The 17,927-nt window shown below is 53.9% G+C and overlaps 7 protein-coding genes across 7 annotated transcripts; 3 read left to right on the forward strand and 4 right to left on the reverse strand.

Moving 5' to 3' along the window:
• Positions 1 to 1,524: 1,524 nt before the first annotated feature.
• On the forward strand, positions 1,525 to 4,215 carry BROUX77_004750 (uncharacterized protein; the record flags this gene model as incomplete). Its single annotated transcript, XM_073749547.1, has 2 exons — positions 1,525 to 3,004; positions 3,296 to 4,215. 2 exons carry the CDS (start codon positions 1,525 to 1,527, stop codon positions 4,213 to 4,215), a joined length of 2,400 nt encoding a protein of 799 aa, XP_073605207.1.
• Positions 4,216 to 5,173: 958 nt separating this feature from the next.
• On the reverse strand, positions 5,174 to 6,322 carry BROUX77_004751 (uncharacterized protein; the record flags this gene model as incomplete). Its single annotated transcript, XM_073749548.1, has 1 exon — positions 5,174 to 6,322. One exon carries the CDS (start codon positions 6,320 to 6,322, stop codon positions 5,174 to 5,176), a length of 1,149 nt encoding a protein of 382 aa, XP_073605208.1.
• Positions 6,323 to 6,814: 492 nt separating this feature from the next.
• BROUX77_004752 (uncharacterized protein) lies at positions 6,815 to 7,858 on the forward strand (the record flags this gene model as incomplete). The annotated part of the gene is made up of 1 exon (XM_073749549.1): positions 6,815 to 7,858. The coding sequence occupies one exon, from the start codon at positions 6,815 to 6,817 to the stop codon at positions 7,856 to 7,858; it is 1,044 nt and encodes a 347-aa protein (XP_073605209.1).
• A 497-nt stretch (positions 7,859 to 8,355) lies between these two features.
• On the forward strand, positions 8,356 to 11,550 carry BROUX77_004753 (uncharacterized protein; the record flags this gene model as incomplete). The annotated part of the gene is made up of 1 exon (XM_073749550.1): positions 8,356 to 11,550. One exon carries the CDS (start codon positions 8,356 to 8,358, stop codon positions 11,548 to 11,550), a length of 3,195 nt encoding a protein of 1,064 aa, XP_073605210.1.
• A 301-nt stretch (positions 11,551 to 11,851) lies between these two features.
• BROUX77_004754 (uncharacterized protein) lies at positions 11,852 to 13,876 on the reverse strand (the record flags this gene model as incomplete). The annotated part of the gene is made up of 2 exons (XM_073749551.1): positions 11,852 to 13,681; positions 13,829 to 13,876. The coding sequence occupies 2 exons, from the start codon at positions 13,874 to 13,876 to the stop codon at positions 11,852 to 11,854; spliced, it is 1,878 nt and encodes a 625-aa protein (XP_073605211.1).
• Positions 13,877 to 15,114: 1,238 nt separating this feature from the next.
• Positions 15,115 to 16,137, reverse strand: BROUX77_004755 (uncharacterized protein; the record flags this gene model as incomplete). The annotated part of the gene is made up of 1 exon (XM_073749552.1): positions 15,115 to 16,137. One exon carries the CDS (start codon positions 16,135 to 16,137, stop codon positions 15,115 to 15,117), a length of 1,023 nt encoding a protein of 340 aa, XP_073605212.1.
• A 56-nt stretch (positions 16,138 to 16,193) lies between these two features.
• Positions 16,194 to 17,924, reverse strand: BROUX77_004756 (uncharacterized protein; the record flags this gene model as incomplete). Its single annotated transcript, XM_073749553.1, has 1 exon — positions 16,194 to 17,924. The coding sequence occupies one exon, from the start codon at positions 17,922 to 17,924 to the stop codon at positions 16,194 to 16,196; it is 1,731 nt and encodes a 576-aa protein (XP_073605213.1).
• Between the last annotated feature and the right edge of the window lie 3 nt (positions 17,925 to 17,927).

Genomic DNA, 17,927 nt, shown 5'->3' on the forward strand with positions numbered 1-17,927 from the left:
AGGTTTTGCTTGACAAGTTGCAAATTTAGATGTGCATCATCAGACGGAAGAGTATTGATATGTTCGGCAGTCGAGACAAGATTAACAGCATGACCTGCGTCTTGACAAGAGGTGGTTGAAGGTACACCATCCCGCAAGAACACCGGACGCAAATCATAATAACTGTCCGAACTGCATTCGGGATATCGCTTGTGCACTTGTTCTAGCCGTAGGTCATCCTGATCAACAGGATCGAGAACCTGCTCAGCGGTAGTGCGGTGAGCCCGCCGGTTCTCATTGCTTGCAGTGGAACGCAAAGCTTGAGACGACATTAGCCTAGAGGAACAAAGTGCTTCAACGAAATTAAAGGAGCTGGGACAGAGACAGTGCCATCAACTGACTGTCCACAGAAGAAGAGAAGTAGATTGAGAAATGGAATCAACTAAGAACCAGAAAGAGCCGAGTTATGACTAGCGGACGAAGAAGGTTGTGTAACAACAGCAGCGCTAGTATGATCATAGGAAGACGGGATATCGGCCGTAGTCGAGAGCCGGAACGAAAAGAAGAATAAGGTGTGCTAAAGAATAACAAAGAGTTGGAAGAATGTGTGAGTCTTTAAATGAAGCTTAACAAAATATTACGGATAGGGCCCAAGGAAACCATTAGGGTTCTAGAAAGCCAACGACTCAGGACAATGATAGGTTCCAGAGGTGGACAGTCAGGCCTGCGCGGATATACGGCCGGGAGGAGAGGATAGAACTCTCTAGGTCGTATGGTCGGTTTGAGGTAAAGAGGCACACTCAACTAATTGATCTTATAACACACGGAAGGGAATAAACAATCACAGGAACACTGAGGTAACGAAGACGACAGAAGGTACTGATGCAATGAAGGCTATCAAGAAACAAGTGATAATTAAAGATATAGTACTAAAGAAGAAGGTACTATCGAAGAAGTGATACTATAAACTAGTATACAAAGAAGAATGGCAAAAGGGGTGTATGTGATTGTTAAGCTTGGGGAGCAAGAGTTAACCTGATCACACAGGGCAGAAGGCAACGCTATTTAAGGCGTTGCAGATTCTGACAACAGAGATCTTCCCAAGCTAGAACCAAATCACAGATAACCGAAAGTGGGGACATACGTAACTCAACGTTACCAGACGCTACTATCAAACCGGATGTTAGTTCACGAGATAAACCAACACGGCAGCAGCAGAACTGAAAATCCCTCAAGACACCCAGGCAACGATATGTCGCGTTACAGCGATATCGGCCTAACAGGTGTGGGCCCCACGCTCAAACGCTGTTGACACAAAAGGAACGAGAATAGCAGTCAACTCAGAATAAGCTGCATCAACTGCAGAGTACCGAGTTACCTAATAGCGATGATCTATAGTGTGCAAGCCGGCCACACCCGAGTAGATAAACCGGAGTGACACCTCAAGGTTACACAGACCACCAAGTGGTATAACCGTATCATCATACGTCCTTGGAACATTAGCGTGACACAACGGAAGCGGGGTAAGGTGCCAGGCATAACCCTATGCAATGGCAATGGCAAGAATGGCTATTCATGACAATTGCGGCACTCCGTCAGCTCTACATCTCCTGTGTGGGTACCATCGCCGATTACGGATCAATTCTCTGGTATGACCCGTCAAAACCCCAGCTCAGTCTGCAAAGGGTATACCAGAAACTGCAAAGCCAAGCTGCCGCCCGTATCCTAGGTACATTCCGCGGTTCACCAACACGCGCCGTCGAAGTCGAGGCCGGCCTCCCGCCCCCCTCTATTCGATTCGCCAAAGCACGCATGGCCTACGCCGCTCGCACTCTCCGCCTCCAACGCAACCATCCCGTCCGTGTTGCGTCCCAACCCGACAAGGACGAGCTTGCCCCCGATGACTCAGACCTGCCTCTCCTGGGGCATAACATGAGTGTCAAGACTCGACTCGGCTGCATCATGCGCGAGTTGAAGCCATTGGTGGCAGGCATGTGGAGACGAGAACGTCGCCGACAGGAGTGGGATAGTCCCTGGCAGCCGCCACTGACCGACCGCATCTCCATCGTCGTCGACCCTGGACCCAAGGAGGACGCTGCCGTCAGGCATGCCCGGTTCTTGTCAAGACTTCCGAACGATGCCGTCACCGTGTATACGGACGGCTCCAAAGAAGGCTCCAGGTGCTCACTTGCAGCGTGCGTGGTCGATACCAAAACCGGTGAAGTCAAAACGAAAGTCAGTCATCGACTGCAAGATGTGGAGGTTGCAGACTGCGAGAGCGCCGCCATCGTGGAGGCACTCACGCTCCTCGCCAAAACAGAAAAAATAACAAAGCAAGCTCGCCCCTGCTATGTGTTTGTCGACAGCCAAGCTGCCATTGCGCGGCTCCGCAAGCACGGCCACTTCGCGTGGCAGGCCCGCCGCGTCCTCGGTACATTCACGTCGCCAGTCACGGTGATGTGGTGTCCCGGGCACATGGGCATAGCGGGGAACGAGATTGCAGACGCGGTTGCACGCCAGGCTCTCGAGAGTGATGATGAACGCAAGTTCAGCTCACTGGGCAGTGTCTTCGCTAGGGTTAGGAGGTTTACCATGGACAAGTGGGAGACTCTCTGGGCTTTTGAGCGAGACACCGCCGCTGGTCCCTCCCACGGCTCGCACTACCTGCGTACCATCGGTGGTGATCCAGTTCTCCGTGCTAAGGCGCCCAAGGTTTCCGGACCAAGATGGCTAACCTCGGCGTACTTCCAGATGAAGGTGGGTAAAGGCAACTTGTTGCCCTACTTGCTGCTCATCAAGAAGACGGACTCGGACCGGTGCCGCCGTTGTCAAGAACATGAAAGCGAGAGCGTTGAGCATGTGCTGCTGCACTGCGCCGCATTTTCTGCAGAGCGTCAAGAGATGGCCATGGCATTGAGTCCTAAGTCGCTAGATCTTCCGACGCTTTTCAATACGAATAACGGAACCGAGGTGCTGCTGAAGTTTGTTCGCAAGACGGGTTTTTGCACGAAGGCCTGGGTAGAAGGTGTGGGGACAAGAGAAAGTAGTGGTGGGAGGAGAGTGGAGGAAGTTGAGGAGTGAGGAGGAGTTGGTGCTTGTGTCTTTGGACAAATTACTGTGTCGAACACGACGTATTTCCTTTGTCGTTGATTTTTGCTGGAGTTTGGATGTTGTTTTATTGTACCTTGCTATGTGTAGATTTACTGCACCTCGCCATAACCCTATCAGGTTCCATGCGAGTAATGAATAAAAAAAAAAAAAAAAAAAAAAGCAGCGCTTGCTACCGCCACCGCTGCTGCTGCCGCCGCCGCCTCAGCGGCTGGTAACGAGAATGGTCGCGCAAAATTGCGCTACAAGATTCCCTCGCTGAGTTCCACCGAGCCCGAGGAATTCGACGCCTGGTTCGACCAGGTCCTGGAAATATGGCACTGCGAGCGTGGCCATGTGGCCGACCGAGACTTCATCGTCTCAATCTATGCCCAGGCCGAGGGTTTGGCCCGCAGCCGCATGCGGTCAATCAAGACCCGACTAACAGACGATGGCCCCGTTTCCTGCGACCAGTTCCTTCAAGAGCTGCAGGGAGCATTTGAAGACAAAGTTGCCGTAGATAAGGCACAAGACCAGCTCTCGCGGTTAAAGCAGAGAGGCAGAAGGATCGAGGTCCATCTGCAGGAGTTTGAGGACCTGCTGACCCGCGCCAAAGCTCTGGACGCGGCGGACTCACAGAAGATTAGGTGGCTGAAGGACAGCCTCGACACGCCCATTCGGGAATACGTGGCGAACTCGTTCCCTCCCCGGGTCTTCTCGGAGTACTTAGACCGGGTCGTGTTAGCTGCCGAGGAACTGCGGCAGCGTAAGCTCGATGCCGAGTCGACTTCGGGCCGCCGCTCCGGCTATTATCCGTCCGCCCCCGCTGCCCACCGCCATCCCGACGCCATGGACTGGGAACGAACCCGCCGCGTTGCCCCCCAGCCTACCCGTGCGCCTGCTGCCCGCCGCACTGCCCGCTGGGCGAGTGAAGAGGAACGAGAGAGACGTCGTCGCGCTGGCCTCTGCATCCGCTGTGGCGCCTCAGGTCACTTTGTACGGGAATGCCCCTACGATGTGCCTCCCAACCGGAACGCGCCTCCTGCCCGTGTCCGCGGTGTACACGTGCCCACGCCGCCGCAGCTAGACGATGACCTGGATGCCGATTTCGGTGTCGTACAGTTGCCCACTGCTCAGTCGGAAAACTGAGACCCTCCGGTGACAGTCGCCCCCGGAGGGGTAAGAACAAGAAGGGAACGTCCCCTTTGCTTGTGAGAGGCTCCTTATCCGTTGACGTTGTAATCAACGGCTCTCACAACTCAGTAGCTTTAGTCGACACCGGAAATACAGTCTCCTTGATCATATCCCAGGCCCTCGTGAAACGATTGAAACTACCTTGTTCTGCGCTGCAAACTTCCCTTTCCCTAAAACCTTTTAATGACCAACCTTCTTCTGTGGCCACTCAGGCTGCCCGCTTCGAGCTGGATCTCGGCGGCCTCCGGGAAGAAGTCCTTGCCCTTGTCGTACCCGACATTTATGATGACGAACTTCTTATTGGATACCCGTGGCTGAGCCACCACAACGCCCTAATAGACTGCAACCGGCACCGTTTGGTGCTCCCCCACTTCTCCGTCCCTCGCTCTGTTTCGACCATTCGGAACTTGGACACCCCTACGGAATTGAAAGCTGCACGTGTCAGCAAGATCTTGCACCAGGACTTGAAGGTCTTTGCTGCGAGCATACAGGATATCAACAAAGCATTGGAAAAGTTGGCCCGAGAGAACGAGCCTGTTACAGATGACTGGAAGGAAAAGGTTCCCAGTTGGATAGACCCACAGAATGTTGTTGCTTTTGACCCAGAAGCACTCTACACGCGCCGCCTCCCGCCGCTGCGTCCCGGGATGAACCACGAGATTCATCTAACTGTCCCCGACTCGGAAGCTCCCTGGGGACCACTGTACAGCCTTTCCCACGATGAGTTTTTTTTTTTTTTTTTTTTTATTCATTACTCGCATGGAACCTGATAGGGTTATGGCGAGGTGCAGTAAATCTACACATAGCAAGGTACAATAAAACAACATCCAAACTCCAGCAAAAATCAACGACAAAGGAAATACGTCGTGTTCGACACAGTAATTTGTCCAAAGACACAAGCACCAACTCCTCCTCACTCCTCAACTTCCTCCACTCTCCTCCCACCACTACTTTCTCTTGTCCCCACACCTTCTACCCAGGCCTTCGTGCAAAAACCCGTCTTGCGAACAAACTTCAGCAGCACCTCGGTTCCGTTATTCGTATTGAAAAGCGTCGGAAGATCTAGCGACTTAGGACTCAATGCCATGGCCATCTCTTGACGCTCTGCAGAAAATGCGGCGCAGTGCAGCAGCACATGCTCAACGCTCTCGCTTTCATGTTCTTGACAACGGCGGCACCGGTCCGAGTCCGTCTTCTTGATGAGCAGCAAGTAGGGCAACAAGTTGCCTTTACCCACCTTCATCTGGAAGTACGCCGAGGTTAGCCATCTTGGTCCGGAAACCTTGGGCGCCTTAGCACGGAGAACTGGATCACCACCGATGGTACGCAGGTAGTGCGAGCCGTGGGAGGGACCAGCGGCGGTGTCTCGCTCAAAAGCCCAGAGAGTCTCCCACTTGTCCATGGTAAACCTCCTAACCCTAGCGAAGACACTGCCCAGTGAGCTGAACTTGCGTTCATCATCACTCTCGAGAGCCTGGCGTGCAACCGCGTCTGCAATCTCGTTCCCCGCTATGCCCATGTGCCCGGGACACCACATCACCGTGACTGGCGACGTGAATGTACCGAGGACGCGGCGGGCCTGCCACGCGAAGTGGCCGTGCTTGCGGAGCCGCGCAATGGCAGCTTGGCTGTCGACAAACACATAGCAGGGGCGAGCTTGCTTTGTTATTTTTTCTGTTTTGGCGAGGAGCGTGAGTGCCTCCACGATGGCGGCGCTCTCGCAGTCTGCAACCTCCACATCTTGCAGTCGATGACTGACTTTCGTTTTGACTTCACCGGTTTTGGTATCGACCACGCACGCTGCAAGTGAGCACCTGGAGCCTTCTTTGGAGCCGTCCGTATACACGGTGACGGCATCGTTCGGAAGTCTTGACAAGAACCGGGCATGCCTGACGGCAGCGTCCTCCTTGGGTCCAGGGTCGACGACGATGGAGATGCGGTCGGTCAGTGGCGGCTGCCAGGGACTATCCCACTCCTGTCGGCGACGTTCTCGTCTCCACATGCCTGCCACCAATGGCTTCAACTCGCGCATGATGCAGCCGAGTCGAGTCTTGACACTCATGTTATTGTTGGGGTTGCACCCTTAAGGACCGACGGAAGCCCGACACCAACACTAACGGCGTATCCTCTAAGGACTAGTCCGGCGCTGGTACGGCAAAACTAATGCCAGACCAGAACCAAGACTAACGGCACTTCCTAGAGGAACTAGTTGTCGTCGCCGCCGATCGTCGGTTGCCTCCCTTTCCAACAGGATAAATAGTCGCATTGTTTCTACACCATTTAGAGAGTTTAGGTTTTGTTCTTCAATTCGAGATCTTTGTCCCTCTGTGTCCCTTTCTGTGAAGATCCAGCTTAGCGTAATCACACCTTAACATCATCTCGAATTCTCAAACCCCCCTTTCCCTTTTCCTTTTTTTTTTTTTTTTTTTATTTTTCCTTAAGTCACTCTTATCTTTCCTTTTTTTTTACTTTACCGCCGACCCGACGAGGGATCGAGATATATTTTTACTTTTCTTTTACTTTGCCATTTGAATATCCACAGCGGCCAAACCCTATGGCCCCAAACTATTTTGCACCCTCTGACGACGATTCTTCCTTCCACCACAGCTTCCGAGAAGACAGCATACTACCAGAAGTCCCCGGTGAGCCAGAGGTTTTCCACGAAGCAACAATGGCTCACAATAACGAAATGCAGGGACTCCCCAACTCCGCCCCCGCGACCCCAGTGGTTGTGCGAAACACCTCCTCCGACCTCCGCCCGGTCCGTTATGACCATACGCGGCCTGATCTCTACCCAACGTACCGGTCATACGTGGAGATGAAGTACCGCTACGACCACAGTCACTTCAACGGCGCAGGAGGGTTCATTCTGCACTGTTACGGTCTGTTAGCCGACAATGCCTTGCTCCAGGCACAGACCTACATTGCCCGCATGAGCCGCGATCCATCGTTGGAGAACGTGGATAAGTTCCTGGAATTCTTGGACAGCTGCTTCGAGGACACCTCAGCTTCCCGTCGTGCACTCTTGGAGCTGCACACCCTCAAATGCCGAGGTGCCTCTGCTCCGGAACATTTGGCTCGGGTCAGTCGGTTGATGCAGATCGCTGGCTGCTATAGACTGAGCCACGAAGAGCGCATAATGAATCTGAGGCGCACCCTCCCCGGGCAAGTGATGTCTGCCCTGGCTGGTTTCCCAGACCCCCCAACCTACGAACAATACGCACAACAGGTGCTTAATGCCTGGCAAAAACTCGACGAGTGTCGGCATGCCCACCCTCCGAGGAACCCTGCCCGGACGTCCCAGTTCCGCAATGTCCCGGCACAACACTCCCCTGATGCCATGGACTGGGCGCCCACCCATAACAGTGCCCCCCGTCGTGCCAAGTGGGTCTCCAAGGAAGAACTCCAGTCACGAAGAGCCAGAGGACTGTGCCTCCGTTGTGGCGCTGGTGGCCACATGTCCCCTAACTGCCCATTCGAGCGTGCCCGCCCCCCGGTACAACAGAGTGTTCGCGCAGCCACGAACCTCCCTCCTCCTGTACTCGAAGAAGAGGGCGAAGAATATTACGAGACCGCCGAGGAGGACTCGGGAAACTGATCGCCTCTGCCCCAAGTCGTGGTCAGAGGCCCAAGCAGGTTTTCAAAGACGACAAGGCTGCTGTGAAGGAATGGGAAGAGTTGAATAGATCTATTACCAACACATCAATTCAATTAGATGCAGTGATCAACAACACTTGTCCCGTGATTGCATTGATTGACACCGGTAGCGCTTCCCCCTCTATGATCAGCAGTGACCTTGTAAAGAAATGGAAACTTGATACGCATTTCAGTTCGCGTCCCAGAACGCTGGTACCATTTAATTCAAAGAGTACCGTCACGGTTGACCGATTAGCCGTGTTTAAAATTGACATATCGGGCCACATAGAAAAACATGTGGCGTGGGTAGTACCAAAATTAGCCGAAGACATCCTGATCGGATACCCATGGCTCAAGAAACAAGGGGCAAGGATAGACTGTGAAGCCGACACAGTTAGATTTAAATCCGGCATTGTCGCTCGAGGAAAGGCGACGACAAACCATACCTTCCGCTCTACCATGGTACGAATAAACAGAGCGAGCACCTTCTTCCGCGCCGCCAAGAGAGATAAGCTGCGGGTTTTTGCAGCTTCAATCGAAGATATCAATAAAGCCTTGGCCCGTTTGGAGAAAGATAGAGTACCAGCCAACCCCAGAGAGTGGAAAAAGAAGATCCCAGCTTGGATCGAGCACGACAAGGTCAAGGTGTTTGATCCAGACGCACAATTTGCTAAAAAGATGCCTCCCCGCCGGCCTGGCCAGGATCATAGGATCGAGTTGACCGTGCCCGACGAAGAAGCTCCATGGGGCCCCCTTTATAGCATGACCAGAGAAGAACTCGTGGTTCTTCGCCAGACGCTTCTTTCATTGCTGGAAAAAGGCTACATTCGCCACAGCCAGTCCACTGCTGCTGCTCCCATCCTATTCGTGAAAAAGCCTGGTGGCGGCCTCCGCTTCTGTGTAGATTATCGTGCACTAAACGCGACTATGAAAAAGAATCGGTACCCACTCCCAAACATCAGCGAGACCCTAGCTAATGCTTCCAAAGCTAAGTGGTTTACGAAACTCGACGTTGTTTCCGCGTTTCATAACATCAGAATCGCCGAGGGAGATGAGTGGAAGACCGCTTTTCGAACGCGACAAGGCCTTTTTGAGTGGAACGTCATGCCTTTTGGTCTGGCCAACGCGCCTGCAGAGTTCCAAAGTTTTGTGAACAGTCTGCTACGCCCATACTTGGATGTGTGGTGCTCTGCCTACGTCGATGACATCTTGATTTATACCGACGGCACGTTAGAGGACCACTACGAGAAGGTCAACTTGGCTTTAGCAAAGGTTCTGGAGGGCCAACTGACAATCGACATTGATAAATGTGAGTTCGCGGTATCGAAAGTGAAGTACCTGGGATACATCCTTGAGCCCGGCAAGATTTCAACCGACCCAACCAAAGTCTCTGCAGTGTCGGACTGGCCAACGCCCAAGAAGGTCAGGGACGTTCGAGCCTTCCTCGGTCTATGCAATTTCTACCGCACCTTTGTCAGAAATTTCACTACTCTAGCGACTCCCTTGCTACAGTTGACAAAGAAAGACCAGGCCTTCCAGTGGGGCGAAAAGGAAGAAGAGTCCTTCCAGGCTCTAAAAGAAGCATTCACCTCGACCCCTGTCCTCTGCACGCACAATCCAGATCTGCCAACTGTTGTTGAGACAGACGCGTCTGGCTACTGTCTCGGTGCAGCGCTTCTACAGACGCAGCCCGATAGATCAACTAGGCCTTGTGCTTATTTCAGCCGCAAAATGACTGCCGCCGAATGCAACTACCCGATCCACGACAAAGAGCTGTTGGCTGTTGTCTGTGCCCTGAAGGAATGGCGTGGCGAACTCAAGGGCCTGAAGGAGACGTTTACCATCGTCTCAGATCATAAAAACTTGCTGCATTTTACCAAGTTGCAGCACTTGTCCGAACGCCAAGCTAGATGGTACCTGACCTTGAGCGAATACAACTGCACCATCGTCCACCGTCCTGGTAAACTCTCCCCTCTCCCAGATGCTCTCTCTCGCCGCGACACCCCAGACAACACGAATGACGCGCGCTACAACGACCGACTAGCCACTATCTTGCACCACGACGGTAACGGCCTGAAAGTTTTCTCGACACAAACCACCAACACGCCAGAAGCCCCTTCTACCCCCGAACTTCCGCCTGCCTTACGGGAACTCTGGTCTGATGCCTGTGCTGCCGATGATGAATACGCCATTATCCATAAAGCGTTGACAGATGGACTGTCACAGTGGCCCGAAACAATCAGACACAAGTTGAGAGTCAACATTTCCGACTGCTCTTTGGACGCCAAATCCGCTATTCGATTTCGGAATAAACTATGGGTACCTACTAACGAGCCATTGAGAACCGCCATCCTACAGAACATTCATGACTCGCCCATGATGCTGCACCCCGGAAAGAACGTCATGCAAGTCGAGCTGTCTAGAGAGTTTTTCTGGCCCCGCTACGTCGAAGATATCCGCCGTTTCTGCCGCAACTGTCAAATTTGTGGTAGTTCTAACATTCGTCGCGACAACAAGGACACCACCCTCAAAGCCTTGCCAATTCCCGACCAGCCTTGGGCCGAGATTGCCATCGACTTTATCGGACCTTTGGAACCAGCACAGAAAGGCGGCATCACCTACACCCACGTCCTAACTGTTATAGACCGTCTATCCAAGGGCGTCATCCTTATTCCCGCCGACGCCCTCGACATGGAATCTGTTGCAGATATGTTCTTCCACCACTTTTACCGACACCACGGCATGCCAAAATCTATTTTGTCTGACCGCGAATTTGTCAACGCAGCTTGGCGACACCTCTGCAAACGCCTAGAGATCGAAAGGCTAACCACAACAGCTTACCATCCGGCTACCAATGGAGCTGCAGAGAGGATGAACGCTGAGATCAAAGTCAAACTTGCCAAACTCAGCGCTGAAGGCCCCGCCTGGCTCAATCTACTGCCCATGGTCGAGTTCAGCATCAATGCCACCCCATCTTCTGCCACTAATGTTTCACCTTTCTTCTTGTCTCACGGCTACCACCCACGAGTCTTCGCCGCACCACCATTGCCTGTCGAACCCGACAATAACGGTCCACTCGGACAGGCTGAGAGGGTCATCCAACGCCTGAGAGACGCCCAGAAATGGGCCCACGCCAACCTTTCTCTGTCACGAGCGGAGATGGAGCAACGCGAGAATGAACACCGACGTCCTGCACCAGATTTTCCTACAGGCTCATACGTTTGGCTCACCCTACGCCCTGAACAACAAGGCTCAGGCCTCGGCAGGAAACTTAGAGCAAAATACCAATACTGCAAAGTGTTGGAACAAGTTACCCCTCACACTTATCGTCTTGAAGTACCGGGTACAACTGCTCACGACGTCTACCATGCCGATCGCCTTCGCTCAGCTGCCAACGACGCTTTCCCTTCCCAAAAGACTCACGACGATCGACCAGCACCTATGGAAGTCATCAATGGTGAAGAATACTGGGAGGTCGAAAAGATCCTAGGCGAACGCACTTCTAATGGTGTCAAGCAAGTCAAAGTCAAATGGAAAGGCTACGTCAGACCTGGCTGGGAACCAGTCGACCTTCTGGTCGATACCGACGCCTACAAACTATGGCTCAGCCAAAAAGGAACCAAAACGACGCGCAAAAGGAGGAAGAGAGGCTGATGTTGGGGTTGCACCCTTAAGGACCGACGGAAGCCCGACACCAACACTAACGGCGTATCCTCTAAGGACTAGTCCGGCGCTGGTACGGCAAAACTAATGCCAGACCAGAACCAAGACTAACGGCACTTCCTAGAGGAACTAGTTGTCGTCGCCGCCGATCGTCGGTTGCCTCCCTTTCCAACAGGATAAATAGTCGCATTGTTTCTACACCATTTAGAGAGTTTAGGTTTTGTTCTTCAATTCGAGATCTTTGTCCCTCTGTGTCCCTTTCTGTGAAGATCCAGCTTAGCGTAATCACACCTTAACAGTTATGCCCCAGGAGAGGCAGGTCTGAGTCATCGGGGGCAAGCTCGTCCTTGTCGGGTTGGGACGCAACACGGACGGGATGGTTGCGTTGGAGGCGGAGAGTGCGAGCGGCGTAGGCCATGCGTGCTTTGGCGAATCGAATAGAGGGGGGCGGGAGGCCGGCCTCGACTTCGACGGCGCGTGTTGGTGAACCGCGGAATGTACCTAGGATACGGGCGGCAGCTTGGCTTTGCAGTTTCTGGTATACCCTTTGCAGACTGAGCTGGGGTTTTGACGGGTCATACCAGAGAATTGATCCGTAATCGGCGATGGTACCCACACAGGAGATGTAGAGCTGACGGAGTGCCGCAATGGACAGTCCACGCGTGTTCGAAGCGAGCCGAAGCAAGCCGCGGAACGCGATCTCAGCCTTTTGGGTCCGTGCCTGGACGTGCTGTTTAAACGAAAGTCTGTTGTCGAAATGGAAACCTAGCCACTTGACCATCTTTTGGGGACGCACAGTGACATCACCTACTCGGACAGTTTGGGAGGCCCACTTTGCAGCATCGGTGTAGTGGATCAGTTCAGTTTTGCTCTCTTCAAACTCAATGCCGTAGTCGCGAGCCTTGGCCCGCGGCTCCGTCACGAGTTCTTCGAGAAGCGCCGCCGAACGCCTCGGGCTTTTGGACGCCACGGTTACGCTGAAGTCGTCTATATACGACAGCTGAAGTTGTGGTGTGTCGCCGGCCACCCGAGCCACTATATGCCGAGCATACAACAGGAAGAGTAGAGGACTGATGGGGGAACCTTGGGGGATGCCGATGTTAACCGGGGTCATCGGAAACGGCTGACCCTCGATGTGCAGGCCGACAGTACGGTCCTGGAGGAACGAAGCAACCCATTTTCGGAACACCAGGGGAAGACCGAGCTCACGTAAGCTGCGCATCAAGCAGGGCTTTGACACGTGGTCGAAAGCGCCCTTGACATCAAGGAAGAGAGTGCTTGGAACGAGCTTCATCTCCTTGACCTTCTGCAGGTGGCTGACGTATACGAGAGCGGCGTCCATGGCTGAACGCTGTTTGCGGCCTCCGAGTTGAGTGTCGTCTAGAAGCGAGCTGTCATGGCAATTAGCGAGGTACCCTAAGCGGGTCGCAAAGACTTTCTCGAGCACTTTGCCTAGACAGTTGAGCAGTGAGATGATGCGGTAGGACTTCACGACTGAATAATCAGCCTTTCCGTCTTTCGCGAGCACAATCCCAGTAGCTTGCTTCCAGAGTGTGGGGTGTATTCCGAGGCGAGACAGGGCTTTGTAGACGGAGAGAAAGGGCGCGGGATGGGCCTCAAAGGCGATCTGGATGATCTTGGCGTTCATGCCGTCGGGCCCGGGGGCCTTCTTGGCGTTGGCGGACATGATTGCCTCCTTGATCTCGTGGTCTGTAAGGTCAGGCCAGGGGTATATGCTTCGGTCGGTGTCGTTCGGGGGGGTGTCGTGGGGGGTGTCGTGATGGGGGTCGTGATGGGGGTCGTGTGTATCGGCAACGTCAGGTCGGGGGTCGACACCTGCGCTAGACGTAGCACCCAGTAGCGTCAGGAAAGCCTTTTCCTTCTCCTCGGGGGTATTGGCTAACCCGTCTGGCCCCTGGATGGGGGGGAAGTAACTCGCCGTAGCTGGCTTGGTGTATTTCCAGGCTGTGTAGACCTTTTCGTTGTCAGCGTCAGAAAGAAAGGTAGTCCAGTGAGTAGACTTAGCATCTTCGACAGCATGGGTGTACTTGTTGCGAATCGAATGAAACTCAACCAGCGACAGCCTGCCTCGTCTGTATCTTCTCTCTGCGCGCGATGCGGCCTGGCGTTGTGATTGTAGCTCGGGCGTTATTACGGATAGGGCCCAAGGAAACCATTAGGGTTCTAGAAAGCCAACGACTCAGGACAATGATAGGTTCCAGAGGTGGACAGTCAGGCCTTGTTACGGGTCGAGGCCCCGAAGATGGACCTGCTGACTAAGCCGGTCCAGTGTTTGTTCATCGCTGACTACAACCATCTGTTACGGGTTGGGAACCAATGGGTGCACCAGATAGAGCTAATCCAGTGCTCTCGAATGCAGGTCGTTTCACCGAATTTGGATAAGGTTTCGGATGAACTTCGGCAACTCTTCGGAGGCTTCGGAGAGCTCGGACCGGGTCGGACTTGAGGTCCGTGGGTAGGATTCGCCTAATCCGGCAGGATGCAGAAAGGTCCGAAGTGTTCCGAGGGAAACTGAGGGATTCCGACGGGATCGGAGTTAACCTCGAGTTATCGCCGAAAACTCGGACATAAGGAGCTCACGGAGGGATATTGAGCCGATCGGGAACTTGCATTTGTAAGCACAAAAATGTCTATATAGTAGACCCAAATCCGCTGTTTAGTTTAGTCTTTCTTCTTCCTTTTCTCCCTATCAAAAGATAATAAACAGCATTCTGGTCATAACTATAAGACTCTCTTATACTTAGTGAACCTTTCACAGGCCTGCGCGGATATACGGCCGGGAGGAGAGGATAGAACTCTCTAGGTCGTATGGTCGGTTTGAGGTAAAGAGGCACACTCAACTAATTGATCTTATAACACACGGAAGGGAATAAACAATCACAGGAACACTGAGGTAACGAAGACGACAGAAGGTACTGATGCAATGAAGGCTATCAAGAAACAAGTGATAATTAAAGATATAGTACTAAAGAAGAAGGTACTATCGAAGAAGTGATACTATAAACTAGTATACAAAGAAGAATGGCAAAAGGGGTGTATGTGATTGTTAAGCTTGGGGAGCAAGAGCTAACCTGATCACACAGGGCAGAAGGCAACGCTATTTAAGGCGTTGCAGATTCTGACAACAGAGATCTTCCCAAGCTAGAACCAAATCACAGATAACCGAAAGTGGGGACATACGTAACTCAACGTTACCAGACGCTACTATCAAACCGGATGTTAGTTCACGAGATAAACCAACACTGCAGCAGCAGACTGAAAATCCCTCAAGACACACAGGCAACGATATGTCGCGTTACAGCGATATCGGCCTAACAGGTGTGGACCCCACGCTCAAACGCTGTTGACACAAAAGGAACGAGAATAGCAGTCAACTCAGAATAAGCTGCATCAACTGCAGAGTACCGAGTTACCTAATAGCGATGATCTATAGTGTGCAAGCCGGCCACACCCGAGTAGATAAACCGGAGTGACACCTCAAGGTTACACAGACCACCAAGTGGTATAACCGTATCATCATACGTCCTTGGAACATTAGCGTGACAAAATGGAAGCGGGGTAAGGTGCCAGGCATAACCCTATGCAATGGCAATGGCAAGAATGGCTATTCATGACAGGCGTCCACCATGGCTTTGCGCGGGCACTGTGCCTCTTCACTGCCATGCACCTCTGACAAGCAGATTGCAGGGCCTCGGAAAGCAGTCGCGCCATTGCGTCACCGTCTGCAGAAATCTCTGCCAGGGACAGCTGAAGCTCAAGGTCGGCCTGGCCAGCCAGCCATTCCTTGCGAAACAGCGACCAGTCGGCCGTCTTGGTGTTGAACGCCGGGTTACGTGTTAGGGTTTTGGGTGTGGTGGTGCTGACGTAATCAAAACTGATGGCCCGGTGATCGGAGCCCGTCTCCTGAAGATACCTCCAGTTCGTAAACAGGCCCGGTCGAGACCGCAGGGAAAATGCGAGGTCGATCACCGAGGTCGTGCTGCTATTAACGTATGTGCCGCCGTTGCGTTCAACGTAGTCGTCGTCGACAATCAGGGTGGCATTCTGCGACATCAGCCAGTTAGCAAAAGAGTCAGCTCGTGGTTCGTGGGGATGCTCTCGCTGGGAATTCCACCAATAGTGATGGAGATTGAAGTCGCCGAGAAGCAAAGTACTGGTGTCAATATTGCGCGATAAAAGATTGGTGCGCTCAATGGTATAGGGCCGGGGTTGGGTCTCGGGGACAGGCTGCACAGTCAGCTGGCGTTCGTTGTAGACATTGAGAAGCGAAAACGGCTCCGACGCAAGGATGCGCAGGGTCTGAATATCACTCTCAGCATCGCCAAACTCGAACAGCACAGAAAACGGCAGGCCTTGGCGGACGTAGGTCAAGACCCGCGGGCGCAAAGGCATAGCCTCGAGATTCCTAACATTAAACGGCACAACCAGGGTGAAGCCCGGCTGCGTCAATGTTCTATACCCAGCTTTGAGTTTTATGGTGTAAGGCTCCTGGATGCAGACAATGTCCGCCTTTCCGGTTGCAGCAGCCTCAAGTATTGTCTCATGAACAGCCTTCATTTTGTGCACGTTGTGCTGAAGGATGCGTAGACGTTGTCCGGCCGTAGGGCCCTCTTTCATAGGCGAGGGGGGCCGTCTGTCGTAGATTTGCGGTCAACGTAGGGCACTGCTGGGACAATAGCGCCGCCGACGTTGACGTTTTTGCCGACACACTTGTCGTAGTCAGCCTGGGTCAGGGCCTCGACGACCACCGAGCCAGCCTGCTTACCCTTGGCAGGGACCACAAGCCAGCGCAGCGAGTCGGAGATCTTGACGCCGTTGAAGTCCGCCATGTCCTTGGGCAGCTCCTTGAGACTGTCGAAACCGTCTTCAATCGGCACACCGTGGATGACAAAGCAGAGCTTTGACGACTTGTGGGTTCTGGAGCCGGGAGATGTGGCGCGCGTGAACTCGCAGGCGCCAAAGCAGGACAGCTCCTTGACCACGCGCTGCAGATTGGAGGTCATCAATCTGACGGCCTCACTGTCCACAGCGTGCAGCAAGATGTTGCCCGCCTTGGTGCGCTGGACCGCAGACACTGCAGTCTTGCCAAGAAGGCGGTTCACCGCGTCGCGCACGCGTCGCTGGGGCAGCGCGCTGGCTCTCGACTCGGGTGTGGTGACAATAACGACGGCCGTTTTCTCGCGAGGGGCAGTCGTGGTGGTCGTGGTGGTGGTCGTGTTGGGGGCGGGGGTCGTGGTTTTGTCGGCAGCCTTCTTCTGGGCGCGCTTGGCGACTACGGTCCACGTGTCGGGGGACTCAGTGGGCGCGTCGGCATCAGCCATAGCTGTGTCCGGGGCGGGAGGCGCGGCGGCGTCATCGGTGGTAGTAGTGGCGGTCGAGGTGGTGGTCGAGGTAGTGGTGTCGGGTGTGCTGGACTGGTCGCCAGCGGTGTCGATGACCATAGCATCAGCCTGGTCAGTGGCGGCGGTTGCGGCGGTTACGGCGGTCGCAGCATTTTTTTTGGCCTTTTTGCCGCGGCGTCTGCGCTTATTGGCCTTAGGCGCAGGGGTGGCGTTTTTTTTGCTGGCACGGGGCTCACTGTCCAGGACAGAAGGCGCGGCTGGCACCTCAGGTGTCTGCGTCGCAGCCTCGCTGTACGCAGCCACGGCTGCAGCCTCGTGTGCTGGCTTGGGGCGGGCAGCCTTCGAGACTTCCATCTCAACCAGCGTCTTGTGGTCGTGGCGCGACATTACGACGAGCCCGCACTCGTTGCCAAACTGGCGCAGGATGCGCATCAGCTGGGCCTCGGAGGCTGAGTCCTTGAGGCGTTCTAGAACAAGGAAGACCTCGTTCATGATGGCGGCGTTCTGCTCGTCGCGCCGGCGCTTGCGCTCCAACATGAGAGCAATCTCTCGGGCGCGCTTCGCCGGAATCGTCTGGTCGTTGTTGTTGTTGTTGGTGTTGTTGGTGTTGTTGGTGTCGTTCTCATCGCGCTGAGCCTGGCTGAACACGAACGGGCTCCCATCCAGTGCCTTAGGCGTCGGCGTTGTCGCGTCCGAGTCGCGCGAGTCGGGTGTCGAGGGAATCTCAACAACCGGCGCATCTTCAACACCTGCATCGACTTTCATCGATGAGGTGACGGGCGCATGCTGCGACGGTGAACGCAGCAGCTCGTCGTCGTCGGAACGCGGTTCCTGGCTCGCCATCTGGGCGAAACTCAGCCCCAGGCGCGTCGTGCGGCGCGTTTCATCGCGCGCGGTCGGTTTCTTGTCTATTTTGTTCGATGCACTGCTCGAACTAGTCTTGGAATCAATTGAGCTGTTGCTCAGAGTCGTTTTGGTGAGTTTTTCTGTCGATTTGGCCATTTT

This window comes from Berkeleyomyces rouxiae (genome assembly GCF_048999995.1).
Source record: "Berkeleyomyces rouxiae strain 22BRR77 chromosome Unknown BrBRR77_ptg000004l, whole genome shotgun sequence".
In the NCBI taxonomy this organism is placed as follows: Eukaryota; Fungi; Ascomycota; class Sordariomycetes; order Microascales; family Ceratocystidaceae; genus Berkeleyomyces; species Berkeleyomyces rouxiae.